The 19,037-nt window shown below is 45.4% G+C and overlaps 1 protein-coding gene across 15 annotated transcripts in view; it reads right to left on the bottom strand.

Annotated features, from left to right (window-relative positions):
• SCMH1 (Scm polycomb group protein homolog 1) overlaps positions 1–19,037 on the bottom strand; it is a 76,113-nt gene that overhangs the window by 48,147 nt on the left and 8,929 nt on the right. For 7 of the 15 annotated variants that reach the window (XR_003926928.2, XM_030039235.2, XM_041128984.1 and 4 more), the window contains 3 exons: positions 10,732–10,838; positions 7,293–7,377; positions 4,494–4,562 (listed from right to left, as the gene is read on the bottom strand). Coding sequence is in view for 14 of the 15 variants with exons in the window: in XM_030039235.2 (XP_029895095.1) it covers positions 4,494–4,562; positions 7,293–7,317 (94 nt within the window). In the remaining variant the exon portion in view is untranslated. Of the gene's footprint in view, positions 1–4,493; positions 4,563–7,292; positions 7,378–10,731; positions 10,839–11,479; positions 11,671–13,148; positions 18,138–19,037 lie in introns of those variants that run through there. The other 8 variants (XM_041128979.1, XM_041128978.1, XM_041128980.1 and 5 more) reach the window with 8 other exon arrangements.

Genomic DNA, 19,037 nt, shown 5'->3' with positions numbered 1-19,037 from the left:
AATGAAACTCTTTGTATGAATAATGTGTAATAAATACCCAGGGAAAGCAAACCCAGGCACTCCTGGCATGGAAGTGCCTTATGCTTCCCACCCCTTTACTCTGGTTGCTGATCTGGGCTCATCTCAGACTGTGGTGGCCCTTCAGAGGCCCTTGTCCATGAAGCACAGAGGATGGCCATGGTAACAGCACCAGGACAAGGAGTGCAAGCCTCAGCCCCAGGGCCTGAGCAAGTATCTTGAAAAGGATCAGCTGCGCTTGACAATTTTATTTTAAAAAGGAAACCTACCCTCCCCTCAGCTGGTTTCAATCCCTCGCTATTAAAAGTAGTCATGGTTTTAATCCTTCCACTTTTCACTCACTCTGCACCAAGTGAGGCCGTTCTGCTCCCTGCAGCAGCTCACGCTGCTGTTGAGATTGACGCTGCACAATCCCAGCAGGAGCAGCAAATTTCTGAGGCAGCTGCGTGCCTCTAAAAATAGTGTTTGGACATGGAACTTATTGGAGATTAATTCTAGAGCCTGTTGGGACCCAACCACCATACAAAGACACACACAACACTAGAACTGCAGCTACTTACGACTCATAGTTCTGGTGACTTATTTTGCAAAGAAAAATAGGAGCAGCAGAAAGACTTCTCTAAACTCTAAGAAAAGACAGAGCAGATATAACAGAGTTAAGCCTTCCTTCCTCCTCTGTTCACTGTTGGCCATTTCTTTACATAAAGATGGCATGACAAGCACAATTAAAGACTGCACTTCTTTTTCAGGATTACTCTCAAACCAGGACAGAAACTGCGTATTGAAATTGAAGGCTGCCACCATTGCCTTAGTGTGAGAGGAAGCCTTGCACAGAATGTAGGGAATAGTTTTAAATGAATTATTAGTTAATTAGTTCACAACACAATGTTTTTCAAGCACGAATTTCAAAGTACACTTAAACTTAACCAAATACGATCAGCTTCAACCTAAGAACTGCTGGAAGAATCAGAAGAAAATGGCATAACACAGAAGTTGGGGGTTTCTTTTTACAACAAAGGGAGAGCTGCCAATAAAACAGAAAAAAGCAGCAGGCGCTTAAGGCTTTTTTAATCAGGGAGCAGAGAACAAACCCTGAGCTCTGTACTTGAGCAAGAGCGCATATACTTGAAGATGGACACATCACACTTGGCCCTCTCAACCTTAACTCCTCTGGACCATACCCAAATCCTGCTCGCCATACTGATCCCCACTCAATTCCAACACTCAGCTCCAAATGGATCTATTCTGGAGCTTCCACGCCAGGCATGCTGTTGGCCAGGACACCAAAGCTGCTGGCTGATGCCATTTTACAGGCGCCCTGTGTATGGAGGTTGTAAGACCAGAGGGAAACATTGAGAATATCTTGCTTGGCTTTCTTGTTAGTACAGACCAACTATCTTGTATTTTATATTCTCTCAATATTCTTATTCATATTAATAAATTGGATGCCTTACTGTAGCGGGATAGGACATTTTAGTCTGCAAGATGATTGTTTCTTATCTGGCCTGGGCAGGTAACAAAGGAGAATGTTTTCTGAGTGTTGGTCAAAAAACCCTGGTGACTTTTCTCCAATTGCCAGTGAATTACTTCGCTTCACGAAAAACCAGCACTTCAGCCAGTCCTAAAGTGTCCCTTTTACTAGTAATGGAGCAGGAGTGTCCAAGGACAGAGCTGACTATAGGGACTGAAATCCTCTCTCGCCCTGAAAAGCAAAGGGGAACACTTGCTCCGCTGCTGCTGCTGGCTTCCAGTACAATATGCAAAATGTCCTACCAGCCCTAAAATCACTGTCTCTTGCCTGGTCTCTGCCTTCCCTTTCATGTTCTCTCCCCCACCTTGCAAAGCACACCATATTCCCACAGACTTGAAGGATCACTGTTTGAATGGACTGGGTTCCTCTGTATAACATGCACCAGATCTTTACAGGAAGAAACGAGAGAACAACACTTAATGAGAAACACCACAGTTTTGTAATTACATCTGTGAGCTAAACAAAAGCCAAGGATTGTAAACCTATATGACTCCCTGTAACTTGGCTGTGAAAATGCCTGCTAAGGGTGACTGTCTATCACTTTTGCTTGCCTTTGGAAAGCTCCTTACTGTGCGCTTGTGCCAAAGGGAGATATTACTTGCAGGCAGAGTGTCAGATTTGGACTCTGATGTCTTAACCTTCAAAAATATTTACTACAAACAAAACACTCCACACACCCAAGGGGTCAAACTACAGTAGTTGTGAACAATGCAACTCTGCACTCTTGTGTTTGGATTCTCATCATGTTGCATTTAACATTGATCTTTTGCCCAGAATTTAAATGAAGACGGAGTTTCTGTTTATATCTTTAACTGAAGTCTGGTTTGGGCTCCATTAGCATTTCGGCTCCCAAGGGGTCATCAATCCAACTGAAACGATACATGTGCGTTTCAGGTCACATCTGTGAAGGAGAACGTGCCCTACGCAGATCAAGGCATCCCATTAAAGTCTGCAGCCCATATGTGTGTCTGCTAACGAGCATCAAGGCAACACATGAAAGCAGCACAGTTTGAGCCAACTCAGTATGAAAATTAGCAGAGTATTGTCTCTGCTCGCAGATCCAAAGGCAACGGCGGCGTTCCACTATGTCTGGCTGCAGCTTCTCAAGGGGTCAGCTCTCCCACCATGATGGCAGAGCTCCTGCATGTCCTACCTGTTATAACTTCCAGGCACTTTGCTCAGCCATCAAACCGGCTGCACATTCTCCACTGGTAACAGCTACAACCGATAACATGATCCCACTTACTCACTGTCTTGCTCAGAAGAAACTCGAGAATGTGTGAGCCAAAACTAATAGGTTTCAAACACCAGGATGCCGTCTGCTTTGCTTCTTCTCAGTTGTGTCCCAATTCAGTATTAGCTTTGAGCAGAAATCCTTTCAGCCTGGATTACAGGATGCTCCGTGCCAGAAAGCTGCTGCAGTTTCACCCCCCTCACTGTGTACCCAAGCTTCGGGCGGTGATGAGCTGCTCAGTTTCTTGCAGGGAGACAATCCCTGAACCTCGCTGCTACACCATGTGCTTGTCAAGCAGACACATGCACATCGGCCTATCTGCAGTGTTTCCTCCCTAGGCCAGCAAGCCCTGCGATGAAGTGAGGCGTGGAGGTTGGTGTACTGGGTTACCATGAGCGCTGATGGGAAAGCATGCCTCTGAATTTCACAGAAAGCTCCATTTCAGGTTGGCATTGCCATTGAACAACAGCCAGTCCTCTGACATCTGCAAACAGTGCAGCACATGGAGCAGAGGGGAAACTGCAATGGAGCCCCCAACACCCCAAAGGCATGGCCTACACAGGCCATGTGAGCTGTGATGGTGCCCCATAATATCATGTGGAGCTCAGCACAGGGTGACAGAGGACCCAGGACTTTATCGGAGGTGCTAATAAACTTCCTCCTCTTGGAGAAGGTCCTTCCCAAACTGTGATCCGTATTAGTTCAGTGTAAGGGCAGACAAGGACAGACAAGATGGCCCGAGAGAGAACGGTGAGGGCTGATGGTGGCCCACAGTGCAACATGCCCGAGAACCACCAGCCTGAGTCTCACCTCAGGGCCCAGGATAACCGAGCCCTTGAGGCACAGCAGCCACCTCAACTCTCCCAGGGGCTCTAAGACAGGAGAGCCTTTCACAAAGGCAAACAAGTTTCCTGTTAGAAATGGCTTAACTCAGGCAATCATTTAGTTTATTGTTGCTCTGTACTTGGTGGGAAGTATGGACATCACCTTCTTAATATAAGGACATGGAGAATATAAGGACATAAGGACATCACCTTCTTATATTCTGTAAGTAAAATACAGGCCCTAAAATCTTTTACTAAATTATACAAGCCTTACATAAACCTCCTAAAGTCAGAAGTCACCTGCATATCCCCCCTGAGAGATAGCAGGAGCTACCAGTTTTATGAACTCAACCTGCAGGCGTTGTGCACAGCCCACCCTGCCTGTGCACGGGACACCTCATCTCCAAAGAGAGCAAGAAGTGACCAATTCCTGTGCTGCTACTGCCAGCCTTCACCCAGCGCTCCACTGAGCCAGCCAGCATTGCCTCTATTGGGGTAAGGGCCAAATTCCTGCCACTGGGGAAGAAGGAGTGCAGGTCACACCATGACTCTGGTACAGTAACAATGACTGGGCTAGCCGCTGCTGTGAACGTGGAAGAGGACCTCGTGGAGGAGTAAGAGGCTCCTTATGCCCAGCACACATGTGAAAATGTGGGCAGAGTCACTCCTCGGCACTCACAGCTGGGCAGTAAAAAACATCTGCTCAATCCTGTCTGATTTAAAAATGAGCCGGCTCAGCTGTGTGCTTACCCTGGTGTCTTCTCAGCCATTTTTGACTGTGGTCAGAATTAAACACACGAGGACTGTCCAAAAGCAGTTTTTATCTGTAAACTAATTTGGCATGCTGCAGTTTCCCACATCAGGAGAAGGGAGGGAGCTCTCTTACCTTGGTACTGGGAGGGAGACTCTGATGGGCGGCCATACTTGTGCTTTTTACCATCTTTCCAGTCTATGGCTGAGACAAGAAATAAAGCATTTGTGTCAGTGAAAGAAGCCAGCTAATGCGCTCTGCAACATTATCTGCTCATGTCACTTGCTTTACAGGCACTTCAGAGGAGAGGAGTGACCACCCTGTCCTCCCTGTCATGACCCCAGGTAACATGGACAATTTACCTAAATCTGTGGGGTGTGCTCCCTTCCTCCACACAGCTCAAGAGAAGACCTGACATGAGGTATCTGCATTTGCATCTTAGTCTCTGCCTAGTCCTCACCAACTGGTGTTCTTCCACAATGGCAAGCAATAATGTAAAAAGCAGCAAACTGCTAGAGCTTCATAATTTCTAACTATGTGAAGAGGTGGCAAGGCTCGAGAGGAACAAATGCGAAAGCCACTAAAAACGGCTCATGTGGAACTTCTGTGCCAAGAATCGGAGCCTGAATTGCTCCTTGTTTATGAACTCCAGGTTACTGCAGCTAGCCTTACTCACACAAACAGCCTCAACCCTCTCTGGTGATGGGGAGGGGACTTCTCTGAAAGTCTGCACAACTGCCCTTTCCACATGCAACACTGGGTTACCATCACCTGTCCTGCACAGCTCACAGAAGAGCACAGCAAAGTAGCACCAGCTCTGAAGAGCATCTCATCTGAGTTATCTTTGCTCACAACAGCTTTGGGCCTCAGAGCAACAAAAAGATAAAGTTCCCAAGACAGCTCTGGAAAAAATGACAGAGCAAGAAGCAGGGGATGCCCATCCCTGCTTCTAGCAGCCTCCAGCCCAACAGAGGAATGCCAGATCAGCGTGCCATGGAAGAGCTTTCCCTAAGCGAGCTCCTTCACCCGCTGCTGCCTGACTGATGCACCCTGGGAGCGCTGCTGCAGTCCAGCTCATTTTAAAAAGCATTTTTAGGGCTATTATAAAAAACAATTTGGTAGTGCTCTACAAAACGCGCCTTGGCCCCACGAAAAGCAGTTCCTTGTGAAAGGAAGAAAAAAGAAAACAGGAAAAGTTTTGAAATCTCCTGACAAGCAGCTGAAAGAGGCAGGCCATGAGCTGCTGCTAGAGTGGCCTGGTGGGTCTTAAGATGCCTGAAATTGCTTTTGCATCATTATTTTTGCAATCTTCTCTTCCTGACATTCTTTTTAATACAATGGACAGGAGGACGGCATGTAGGTTTTATCCCTTAAATGAACGTGAGGGACATATGGAGCATGGCCACAGCATCCAGACACGGACCAGACAAAGAGCCTCCTTGGAGAGGCACAAATGAATGAAAAGGATGGAAGGACACCTTTCCTATAAATGTATTCCTATGAAGGACAGTATTCTGCCAGCTCCTTAAGAAAGCAAGAATAAAGGACACAAAGTATTTAAGTCAGAAGCAAAAAAGCCCCCCAGGATGGGTAATGCTCCTCTCAAGTGTTGCAGGATAGCTCTCTAATAGCATCTGTGCACTCAAAGTAGCCCTTCGCCATACTCTGCAGGTGAAGTTACATTTTCTCTTAACCTTTAACATGCAAAAATCCTCATTAAGCATGCTGCAAAAGCAGCAGAGAGGGAAAGAAACAAGAATTTCTGCAGGCAAATAAAGAAAAAGGAAAAGTTCAATGCATTATTAAAAAAACAGGTAAGTAGGACAGAAACCCATGTGTGCACGATGCAGGTGTTGCTTCTGCAACCTATGGCATGGTATTCACAGCACAGGTCACACAGCTACGCTGGCTGGAGGCACCCTGCTCTACGAGGCAGAGAGGACAAGCTGTGTGCAAGGCTAAATTCAGCCAGCCCGGTCCATGGCCACACTGCTGACTAATCAACCTGCCTCTTTTATTACCAAGCCCTCCAGCTGCCTCGCAGCAGGCTCTCCCCATTCCCTGCTTTCCTTCATTTATTTTCACTTCATTAAAGGACAAGCAGTGTTAGGAAGAGGATAATGCTTCTGTAAGATGAACCACCAGAGAAGCAAAGGAGACGTTTAAAAAAAATAAAGGAAGGAGAGAAATTGAGCATAGAAATCTCCTGCAATAAACCTTGTGAGCGTGTAGCAGATGTGAACAAAGAACTGCGGAGGATGCTCCATCCTCTACGCTCCTCCCTTCCCCCATCCTCTGAAGCGCATGTGATGAGATCACTCCAGTCAAACACACATGCATGGCACAACACTAAAGGAAATCAATATTTTTGTTAAGCACATGAAGTCTGAGCAGCCCAGCTACAGGCAGCCTGCTTGACTTCACCCTTTTTGTTGGGGCAAGCAGGACACAGGTAGCATGCGCGCGGCCACCCTGAGCTGTGCAGCTGCCACTGCGTGTAACAGGATGAGACACTCGGGTGGCGAGAGGTAAGCGTCCGTAACAGATTTCATCTCCACAAGGTAGGCTGGTCTTTGGTTTCACGCCTCATTAGAAGGGGGAGGCTTGTGCCAGCGGAGAAGCAGTTTGCCTCACGCTGGGAGCACTAGCAGATGGTGCGTGCTGCAGGCTCCGCAGAGCACCCTCGCCGCCTGACACTGTGCCCCACAAGCTGCAGGGGTGCACCTGGCAAGGGACTCTTCCTCCACCCGTCTCGGGGGTGGATTGATGAAGTGTTCTTTGCATGCTGCCGGAGAAACAAGCGGCTCCGTTTCAAGCTTACAAGCACATGTCCCCCATGCTCCCACCCCATTGCTGGCCTCCCGATGTGCTCGGTCGTTCGGTCCGCACCAGCTCGCTACCGGGCCTTTGGCTGTGCCAAGCATCACTGCTTACCTTTTTGAGGGCCTGGTTTCCGCATTATATCACCTGCTGCTGTCCTTATTCTGGAACTGACTTGCTTTTAGACAACTGAAGATGTCTAGGACAAAAGAAACAAACATGAGAAAATTCCCCATTCTGGAGCACACAGTCATCTGCAACATTAAGTAATCACGCAGTGGGGAGAAAATAAATGCTCTTTCACCCTGGGTTGCACAAAACATCTACTGAACACACACAATTCATTTCAACCCCCCGGAAACTACAAGTCTTTCTCCAATATGTGGACAACTTCAAATTTATGGCAGCGGGAGTGGCATAAATAAGTGAGAGGAGCATATGCCAGTCTCCGTGCTAACTCTACAGCGAGTCCCAAGTGTGCGCATGGAAGGGGGGGCTGCTCTTGCTCACTAACAAAGGGAGATAGAGATGAAATTTATGAAAGAAAACACATGGAAACATAACATTAACTCTGGCAAAGCAGCACCACAATCCCCAGCTCGCCACTTGCAATTCAAATTGCTCACAGCAGTTCTGGGTAATAAGGATGAGAAATTGGACAATGACCCAGGAAATATTTTTGCTGTTAGTACTGCAACGAGTGTCCAAGTTGCGCTGCATTTTTTTCTTCCTGGTTGGAGGAAAACTGTCTGGATAGTTCCCAACAAGAAAAAGCATTTGCCTTCTTGTTATAAGCAAATGTTACTGAAAATCAGAGCTCTTGGGAGATGTGTGCTGGACACATAGACAGAGACCAGTGCTCCTGCACAGCCGGTCTCACAGGGCAGTGCCTACTGCATACGCCGAGCCTTGCCAAGCCCTGACAGAAAATATCTAAATGAATGGCTGAGCTGCAAACAAGCCCTTAGGAAAGCTAGTAAAAGCATGTTTTGACACTACACTAACTAATGAAAGATTAATTGTGTCAATATAACTCCATTTTGTTCACAGTGGGGCAGTCAGGCAGGAGGATGTAAGAGGAAGCTGTCTCAGGACGCAATGCTGCGTTTCTGCTTAAAGGGTTATTTACAGATCCAACTTGGCAAGAAGTTTTGATTTTGAAAACCAGCCTTTTTCCAAACCTAAGAGAAATAAAGAGTTTAATTTTTTTATAAAAGCACTACAAACTTCAGCCTTTACATGCAGTGCTTGCAACATTGAGCAATACTCTGAGAAGGAAAATACTAAAGGAATATTAAATACTAAAGGAAAAAAAAAAGCCTAGTTGTTTTTTAATCCAAATCAAAAGGTATATAGTAGTTTCTTATTGCCTCTCTCATAAATAGCATGTTTGTACATACTTGTGAAAGGAGTAAAGTTTCTTTTCCTTTCAACAGCGGAAGGTAATCTACATGTGAAAGCTTATTTACAACTTTTAATGCTTCTTTTCATAATATTCTTCAGTCATTTTTATTAAAAGCTAGCAGTCATGGTAGGAAAAGTCCCCCAGCCATAAAACCCAGGGTGAAAGGTGTTACATAAAGGCACCAGACAAGCATTGACCATCCCTGGCTCTGCACCTCTGCTGTCTGCTTGGCTCCCCCAGACGTGGGACTTTCTGAAGTACCTGAACACTAATCATAAATCTCATGCGTTTGGCACAGGACGGGTGCTCCTGTGCCGCTCGGCTTTTGAAAAGCTGCTTCAGCCTGAGCACTTTGAGCCTTACCCGGCAGGGATGTGTAACCCTTCTCTGTGTAAGTATTTGGAGGAAAAATTTGTGGCCACTTATGAGATGCTCAGATACAATTTGTGGAAGGCTGCATCTCGGGAGGAGAGGTGAAACTCCTGCACCCGCTGTCCTTGTGCAGACGGCAATGGGAGTAACCATAACTACTTGTAAAGCACACAGATGACTGCTGGTGTCCCTCAGCCAACACTGTAGTGGGCTCCCAGCAAGATCTCATGTGGTGGAAGAGAATGACACATTGTAAATGTTGCTCCTATTAAAAAAAAAAAAAAAAAAAAAAAAAAAGGCGACTCTGCCCCAAAGGAGAAGACTTAGCCTCCATGGGGACTCCCACTCTGCTGAGAGCCACATGGGTGCCAGCCTGGGGACAGCATGCTCCAAAACCTGCTTCCAAGAAACTGTCCAAATGAGATGGCCCCATGACTCCTGCCACCCTTTGCGGTCCTCCACTGCAGCTTTGCACCATCCAGCTCCCCCGTACATTCTCATACCACAGGACAGAAACACATGGTTTCATCCTGCAAAATCATAACTCAAAAATGGAGGGGAAAAAAAAAAAAAAGCAAAATAATTAGTGTGTTTCAGGGCCTTGTAATGCCCAGAGAAGAGCCAGAGCCAAACTCCACAACGCGTGGCTTCAGCCTGCTTGCCCTGGTGGCAGCTAGCCCTGCGTTGCGCAGATGCCAGCCACCAGAGCCACCAGCCTCATCACATCCCAGGGACAGGGACTGGTCCCTGCCCATTCTTCTTTAGCCACAGAGACATAGCCCATGTACCCCAGCCCTCCTGAAACTGGTATAAGGTGGGCTTTACTAACACAGGGCTTGGGAATTGGTAATTCTCACTGGCTGTAATTTCATTCTATAGTTGCACAGAGAAGCTGTAAAATCTCCATCCTTGGAGATACTCCAAGTGTCACCAGCTACCATCCTGAGCAGCCTGATCTAACCTTGAAGTTGAGTCTGACCTCAAAGCCAGCCCAACTCTGCGTGCGGGGCTGGACCAGACAACCTCCAAAAGTTCCTTCCAACCTGAAATACTGTATGATTTTATTTCACTGACACCTGATTGGAAGGCAAGCAGAATTGCCCTATAAGCTTTAGCAAGCCTGAAACACCCCAGTGAAGAAGACAGACTTCAGTCTAGAGAGAAGAAAGGGAACAGCAGAACAGGCAACCTAACAGGCACTGCAGGACAGGGAGAAACGCAGTATGGATGTATGTGGTCTTTACACTGTTCAGGGATTGAAGACTAAAAAAAAATAATCTTAAAGTAATAAATAGTAGAAGCTACAGTTTGATATCCAGGGGGGAAAAATGGGCCATCCACACAGGTAGATCTTCCTGAATGACCTTAGACACAAACATGCCCCTAATGAGAACTTGTCGGCTGGGTCAGTGACACAAAGGAGACAATCTTACTTTTGCATCAGATTAAGCACTGGAGATTTACATAGCCCAGCACATGCTGCAACATTCCATCTCTAGAACCTGACACTTGTACAAAGCTGCATACCAGAGTTAAAACTCCCCTCTTTTTCAAAAGCTGTATTTCTCATGCTTGTGGATATCAAGATAATCTTGCAAGCACGGACCACAGTTTTACATGGTGTTGCTTTCCAGAATTTATACCCTGAAAGGACAGATCAACGTGCAAATTCATTTCAGCAGGATGCTACCTTAAAATCTAAAAAGGCCAACTGATTTGCTGCCTTTTTTACCAGATAAAGTGCCTTTCCCACAGTTTCAAACAACTTCCACTCACCGAGATATCAAAAGTGCCAACGGCTCCACTGAACTGTCATGGGCTCTAGTTCCCCATCATTCCTACAAGACAGCAAAGTCAGTACAAGTACTGCGGCATATCAAAACCTGAAAGCATAGAGACAAAATGAAAAAGCTTGCATTTAATTGCAGAAAGGCTAGGTTACCAGTTACATTATTCATGTTCATATTTAATTCATTTAAAACATCCAAATTTAAATTTAAAGACAGCTGCAACAAACATTCCCACTTGCCATACCAAAGCAGCACAGAACTTGACACAATTTAAGTTCAGCTTGCAATGAGTACACGGGACTGCAGCTGTTAAACACCTTTGATATGAGTAAGATCACATCAACTGAGTTGGTATAAACTAGTTCAGCTTTTGTAAAATGAAACTATCACACAAAGAAGGATTTAAAAGACTAGACCTGATTAGTAATAAAAAGGAGGGACGCCACAGGAGAGGCATATAAAATAATGAATAGCATGAAGGGAGTGAACTGTGGACTCCAAATTATCCCTTCCACAGTGCAGCAGGGCAAACCTATAATACTAAAAAAACCCAAGTATATACCAGGGAGAAAGAAATTTTGTTTATTGGAAACTGACAGACATGCAAATTCCTCATGGAGGATGTTATCAAGACAAGTAAACAAGTAGCACTAAAAAAGGACAAAGACATTCAAAAGCAAAACAGCATTTATAACTGTATCAAAGTATGAAATGCACAAGCCATTTGTACTCACACCTCAAGAAAAAGCTGACTGAAAGGTGAGGTGACCAGCCAAATCCTGCTCACCACATTACCACGTTAGCTGCTGCACTTTGCCAAAGAAAAGCCAAGCACTTCCCTTGCTGCCAGGCTGCCGGCACCGGGTTGCAACCAGAGGCAGGACACCAGCTTGAGACGCAGTTTTGTTAGCGCACCAGTGACTCCCTGCATTGATTTACACCAAGATTTACACCTCGGATGTATTTTCCTTTTTCTTGTTCAAAAAAATAAAGGCAGCACAGAGGCAGCCAGGGCTGGGAAGAGCATCCCAGGGCATCCCCAGCTCAGACTGCCGTTCTCTCCAGCGGCCACACTGCACAATCCTCAGCATAAACATCACCGAAATGCATCTTAATCTAATTACGTTCTCCCCCCCCCACTGCTCTTACCAACACGCTCTTCCAAAAGTTCATCCTCATCATCCCTAAGGGGAGAATGATTCAATTTACCTGTGCCAGATTGGAAAGGACCTTCAGGGTTATAGGGTAGCCTCTCTGCAATATTCTTCCACTAAACGTTGCAACGGCAATGTCAGTAAAACAAAAAGTGTGAAAATGTGGGTGGAAGATACTGTCACATCTATACAGACCTCATAAGATGCATGTAATCTCTTTATCTACAAAGCCTCCGCTCCTTCAGAGTGCATAATTATGAAAAGAGTTAAAGCTGAGGTTCTTAATGTCTCTTCTAGGCACTTCTTTATTCGACTAAAGGCACCACTCGCATCTGAATTATTTCCTGGGGTTGTTTGGACTTCCTATTATAAGAGGAAGATTATGGTGAACCTTGGGATGGAGGCCAAGTCAGTTCACAGTGCTACCATGTTTGATTGAAAGAGTAACTGAAGTTTTGTTGACAGCGTGCCAAGCTTCAAACCTCTTTGGACAATGCAGATGCCAGCAGGCAAAATGTTTTCAGAAAGAAGAGGAAGAAAACTACCAACAGTGAAGCTGAAAAATGGTTTTATTAGGTCAGATACATACCCCACAGATTAGGATCATGAAAAAAAAGAAAACTGCATATTGCCAGAGGACTGTGAGAATGATGCTTCTTGGAAATCCCATGGGACAGCAACAAGAGAATCCTGATGGTTTCTCATAATGCAAAATGCCTGCAGTCATTGATTTTTTTCCCCACAAAAGCATGGGTCTTGAGCACCATGACCAGTCCACCTAGTAAAAATCCCTTCCTCATAACCTCTGCTTCAACCTTCTGAGTTTTTTCTTCACAGGTATCTTTCCATCAAACACTATCAATGTTTCCAATAATGAAGAGCGACCCCTTACAAATTCCCTCAGGGAAATGTGAGGACAGCATTGTAAGTTCCTGCCTGTCAAGGGTGACGGTGGTGCTGCCATTCCAGCTTCCCCGCTGGAGGCTCAGGGCATGCTGGCTCCTGTTTCAGCACCGTTCTGGAAGCCCATACGCGCATCACAGGTTACATGGGAGCGTCCAGTTGCATCCTGACCAGATCAGAAAAGCAGGCACTGAGACATCATGAGCAGATGCATATAACCACCTCAGCCCACTCATTTAATATCTTTTTTTGCCATTTTTAATTTCTATGGTGGAGAAAGAAAGGCACTTGCAGCACACTTGAGAAATTAGAGGACTGCCAGCATGTGATTTGAAACACTTCTTACCTCTTTTGGTTTTCATACCAGGCTTAGCTCCTCAGATTTCTGCCTGACCTGCGGACACTGTAACTCTTGCTGGTCTAAAATCATGGTTTTCCCCCTCAAAGCAAGCTCTGATGAGGCAGCCAACTGACTCCTCTTCTGGGTAGAAACCAATGACCAGCAGACAGCTTCCAGCACCAGCCTGAACACCAACCTCCTCAGAGCCAGCCACAACCAACAAGGAGTACTGAAACAAAATGACAAACAAATGCTTACATGGGACCTGAAGGAAACTCTCAAGAGCAAGCAGCTGCAAAGTTTGAAGAGGCAAGTCAGAATTTGTCTTGACCAACAGGTTTATTTCCTTCCACCTCCCTGTTACTGTCTTCCTGGACAAGACCGGAGTTTTACTTCTTGTTTCACGATTTGGCAGCTCTGAACAAAGGCTGATGAAGCTACAGCTCCTCTGAAAGCATCTCCCCTCATTAGGTCTCGAAGGTCCCTACATTCATGCTAGGAAATTTTTCAAAGGAACACTGTAACAATGAATGTTCATATTTCCATCTGGAGTACTGATCCCCTTGTGTGATCTGAAATATCTGATGGCTGCAAACCATTACTCCTCTTTCTACCAGAAGGATTTTGTGTCCTTTCCAACATCTCTCTCTCTCTGGAACTAATTTTATCTTTCTACCATGTAAGAAGTTGACTGATAAACTCCAGACTTCATGACTGGCTCCTCAGAAACACATTCTTGTGAAAGATGTTAAGACACTGAGGTGTCTCAAAGATGTGATCATGAGCAACACACTTCCTTAGCCCCTGAGCCAAGTCTCAGGGGAGAACATGCTTTAAGAGAGACAAAAACATGTAAAAAACTTGGATAGACCATGTTTCTACAATGAAAATATCAACTTTATGACTTCCTTATGAACACCTTCAGGTTGGAGGGGAGAGGAGATGGGTCAACTTCCTAGCAAATGACATCCTAGCTGCATCATCAGACACTGCCGAGTCGAGCTCAAGGAAAAGCCAACGGCTCAGGATGAGGGTGAAAACCAAGGACCACTGGAAGGAATCACTCACCACCACGAGGGAGGCTGCAGCAGTTACCATGTCTCATACTGTGGAGAAAATGAAACAAAACCTTGCAGGATTCTAATAAAGGTTTCCTTCTCTCTCAAAAAACACCCCAACATGAGCCTTGGCTCAAAATAGAAACATCTTGCCACATATCACTGCAAGCAGACCTTGCTCTCCACGAAGATTCAAGAGGTTGCAATAAAAACTACGTTTGGCATGCTCCAGGAACAGGATACCCAGGCCGAGAGAAATGGAGAGAGGAAAGGGCTTAAAAAAAAAGCCAGGTGAGATAGCCTGGCTTGAGTCTGCTAAGAGGAAGCCCTTTAACATGTGGAATCTTCTCAGTACAGACTCTTCTACTGATGAGCTGAGAGTTAAAAGCCGGCCTGGTCCATCTACATCTGCCATTTCTGTAGTGATGGGAGTGAGCACTCTGGCCCTTCAAATCGTCTTTGACTGCTGTAAGAAATTCACACGTTGTTGAAAAATCAGAACTGCTTTTGTTTTAAGACCCGTGTTGCTTTGCTTCTTAGAAAAACCCCACACAAATGAAAAGAAAACAGTGCAAAACCTAAAGCCTCCCCATGCAGGGCAACATAGAATCACAGAATGGTTTGGGTTGGAAGGGACCTTAAAGATCATCTAGTTCCCACACCCCTGCCATGGGCAGGGATAAACATCAAGCAGACAATCCTGTGTTGCTCCTCCCCAAGGCAGTACTGCGTTGAAGGCTTGGAGCGAAGACCTGGGCTGCCTCCCATTGCCAGGGAGACAGGGAATGGCCCACCATGAAGACCGGCTGATGTGGCGTAGACTTAAGCTAATCATACAAAACCAATCCCCTGCCATTACAGTTGGGCTTAAGGAAGCTTCATTATGCTCTGTAATTATTTCAGAGGATCCCTTCCTTGCTGGTCCTGCTGCTGAACTGACTTTTAGGCTTTGCGTTGCCGTTGTTTCCCCTTGGGTGAGCAAAGTTGCTGGGTTAAACCACAACAGTGGTACACAGGCATTGCTGTGAATGAGGCCACCAAGACCACGGCTCACCATAAATGTTCTGAAGGAGCTTTGGGAAAAGCAGCAGGTCTCTGTTTCTGTGTGTTAGGCAGAAACGTTTCTGACCCGTACCACCACTGTACCTCCAGTTGAGCTCTCCCAAATGCACTGTAACAGAAACCAACACAGAAGACTGACTTTTGGGGCAGAAGAGGCATCTTTTACATGTAGAAAACCGACAGACTGATGGACTTACCAAGTGCTGTATGGGAAGGACATGCCAAAGCAAGGAATTGAATCTGTGTGCCCTAGGCTGATGTTTCTGCCACTGAACCACCTGCGTTATAACTATTCAGTGTCAGCAGGACTCACACAGTCAAAAGTTAATGTTTTCTCCCTTTAGAAGAGGAATGGCTTGGGCTACAGCAGTGGAAGCTATCTAGAGTGGCATGCCAGTGTACCCAACACCCAACCCACAGAGGTCACCTTGAAGCAAAGAGAAAATTTATCACACATGCAGCACTCTGTAGTCCTGACCCCCGCATATTCTGACCATACCCTGACAACCTGATGGCTGGGAGCCAGGCCACATGCCAGTTTTGCACATAGCTGGGTTTCCTTTCAAAGCAATCCCAGGAGTACGTAGAGGTGCAGACATGGTGCACCCCAGCACGCCTCTGCACTGCATCACACATCCCCCATCACCCAGGGAGAAGCTGGAGGGCACACACTGAGAGCAGGGTGTAATGCAGAGCACCCTCTCCCATGAGGGTGCACCCAGCCTGCAAAGGCTCAATGGGAAGGCCAAACTGATGCAGGTGGTAAAGAAAGTTTTGCAGAAATGTGGCTATTTTAATCTGCACTGAGCCACATGCCAAATCCAAAAGCTATTAACGAAAGCAGATGGCTTACAGAAGACCTTGAAATGGGATTCTGCCCATGACGGTTACAAAGTCACCCCATACAAAAGCACACAATAGGATGCTTCAAAGTCTTTAAATAAGAATTTAAACAGGAGTACAAAAAAAAAAACCCATGGTGCATGGTTTCCATATCATCACCAGGCTGTAAGAGAGGCACAACCTTCTCTCCCAGCTACATAACAGGCTAATACAGCACCCCTCCCACAGTAAATCATGACTGCTTTTCCAGACAGCAGTTACACACACGATGTATGTGACGCCAGAAATGTGCCCCAACGTGTAAACTCTTCACAGCTCTCTGTTCAACACCCAGTATATATATTCTACAAAAACCTGGTTAATCAACCTTGTATTTGTTCTCTGCTGGACTGTGTCATCTTAAAAATTAAGCTCTTTATGGGATGGGAGATATGGGAAAGAAGTATCAGGTGGATAAGTATATACATGATTTGTAATACTAATTGATGAAATGAATGTACCTTAACTCCTGGAAGATATTATATACCCATGTCTCTAGCAAGGGGAAACGAGGCAATCCACAAAGAAAAGTCTGACTTCCAGTTGTGTCTCTATTGGAAATATCATGACAGACTGTACAATGATGCTGCAACCTGGATGTGAGAATTCCTGAAAGAAGATTTTGCATTAACTATTTCTAGTAATGTAAGTTTGATAAAGTTTCAGCATAGCATTCTCAGGAGACCATAAGCAGGAAAAGGCAGCTTGAGGGGGAATAAAAAAACCAAAGGGATGGTAATTAGGGGACACAACAGAAATGTAAATGGAGAAAGCCTTGGAAAGAGAGGGGAAGGATATGATCTGATACCTTACATTACCATGTATCTTGCAAGCACTCCAGCACAAAGGAGGAGGATGCTCCCCAGGGACAGACACGCAGGGCAAGGTGTTTCCACTGAAACAGCAGAAAGGGAGATGAGAGCTCAGGGAATGGACAAGAGCAAACCAGCCCTGAAGAAAAGGTAAAGGACAAAATCACCACTCTCTAATGAGCTAAAATACTAGAGACGTGGGGTATGATGATGGTTACATACACCTAGAATTGCATTTTACTGTCTTCTGCTTTCCTTCTATAACTGATCCTAACAATTAAATTGAATGCTTAGCAATAACCCTTGGGAAAATATACAGGATGAAAACTTTCATCCTTAAGCCTCACATGGCATCAAAGCAATCGCTAAGCATGTTACTTAGAGCACTTAAGGTGCTCTCTTCCCACGCCCAGCACAAAGTAACGACCTTCTCTGGAGTTAGAGTATTTTTTAACTTCCTGGGGTCCAGCACCAAAACAGTCACATCCTTACTGGAAAGCAGCACTGGGGACACATGCGACTCAAGTCACACTCAGGGGTGAATTCTTCATAGATCCATATACAAAACCCTGTCCCTGTCTCAACACCCATACAGCCAACCTTCCCAGACCTGCCAAATACAACTCTCTCTGCCCTCCTGAACCTGTTTTCTCAGAGAAGACAAGGTAAGACCATCCCTTTAGTATATATATCCTTAGAGTGACAAAACTCAGGGTCTCCCCTCCCAAGCAGTACAGCCAGATTCAGAATCAAGCGCTTCCCTCCAACACTCCCAGCAGCTGATTCTTCTTGTGCAAATAGAGGACAGACAAGAAAAAGTTCCTACTGATCTGCCCCACCTGCGAAAGAAATGAAAAAAAAAATATCCGAACCCTCACAGTATGGAGCAGAGCCACACAAACCTGGATTTAGCCCTGCTAGAGCTGGAGAGGAGTTGGTCTCTGCTGCTTGGAGCATGGAGACAGAAATCCAGTCCCTGATAGGGGGAAAGAGTGATGTCCGGGTGGTCAAAGGGAGAGGCTGTGCCATTACTTCTGCTGCCTGGCCTCCTTGAGCCCAGCAGCAGCCTGCCAAGGCAACAGGGCTGCACGGGAGAAGAGAGCTCACAGAAACTCACTGTACCCCAAGGGAGTGGCGTGCCAGGGCAGGAAGCAAGCATCTTTGTTTTATTTTCTTGCTCATGTAGGGAGATAATAATTCATCTATTTCTTCAGAAAAGGAAAGGAAATTGCAGCAGTGCAACATGTCAAGAGAGAAGAGAAGAGCCAGGCTCACCGAGGATGGGTATTAATTACTGCTTTCTATTTTTATCCTGTGTATAACTCTGGTCTCGTCTGTGACTTAAGGAGCTAAAATCTCAGGAGTTGAAACTGTAAATCTATTGAAATAGGTGAAATATCCTCTATGGGCTGCAAAGTCTGGATACAAAGAAATTCTAACAAGTGCACATCAAAACATCTGTAAATTTTAATAAGAAAAGAGAGAGCAATCTAGCAGTACACAGAAATATTATCTCAAGAGAATTACTCCCAGAGAGGAAAAATCACTAGCCAGTTCCTGCAAGAAATGCTGAACAGATTGCTTTTAATTATGTAAAGAAAAAGTTGTTAGGCTGCTTTACATTCCTGAAGGGCCAAGAGTTTGGAAAACTAAAAAATATATTGTGAGGTCCTCTACTGTTGTCTGTACAAGACGCTACAAAATCTCTTATTTTGGCAACAACATGTACATATGGTAGACGCCAATGTAAAAAAAAAAAAACCAACCATGACCACAAGCAACCAAAAGTCCATCCTGCAGCTATGAAAGTATGTTCAGTGTCTGCCAAAGAGCTAATGAAAAAAACGCAGTCTTACAGAGTGTATCTGCTAGACATTAAACTACCTGCTGGACATTTTGTACAGCTTATAAAGCCATAAAGTATCACAGGGCATTTACAGATTTTCCAGCTGACAACAACATGAAATAACTGAACAGACCCAGAACAGACCGGGTCCTCTGGTCAGGCACAGTGGATAATGCTGAATATATACTGCCACATAGACAACTAGAAATTGTGCCAGCAATGCACAAGACAAGAG

Source organism: Aquila chrysaetos, chromosome 16 (assembly GCF_900496995.4).
Source record: "Aquila chrysaetos chrysaetos chromosome 16, bAquChr1.4, whole genome shotgun sequence".
Classification (NCBI taxonomy): Eukaryota; Metazoa; Chordata; class Aves; order Accipitriformes; family Accipitridae; genus Aquila; species Aquila chrysaetos.
The sequence above is the reverse complement of the archived record's forward strand: the minus strand, read 5'-3'. Positions and strand labels throughout refer to the sequence as shown.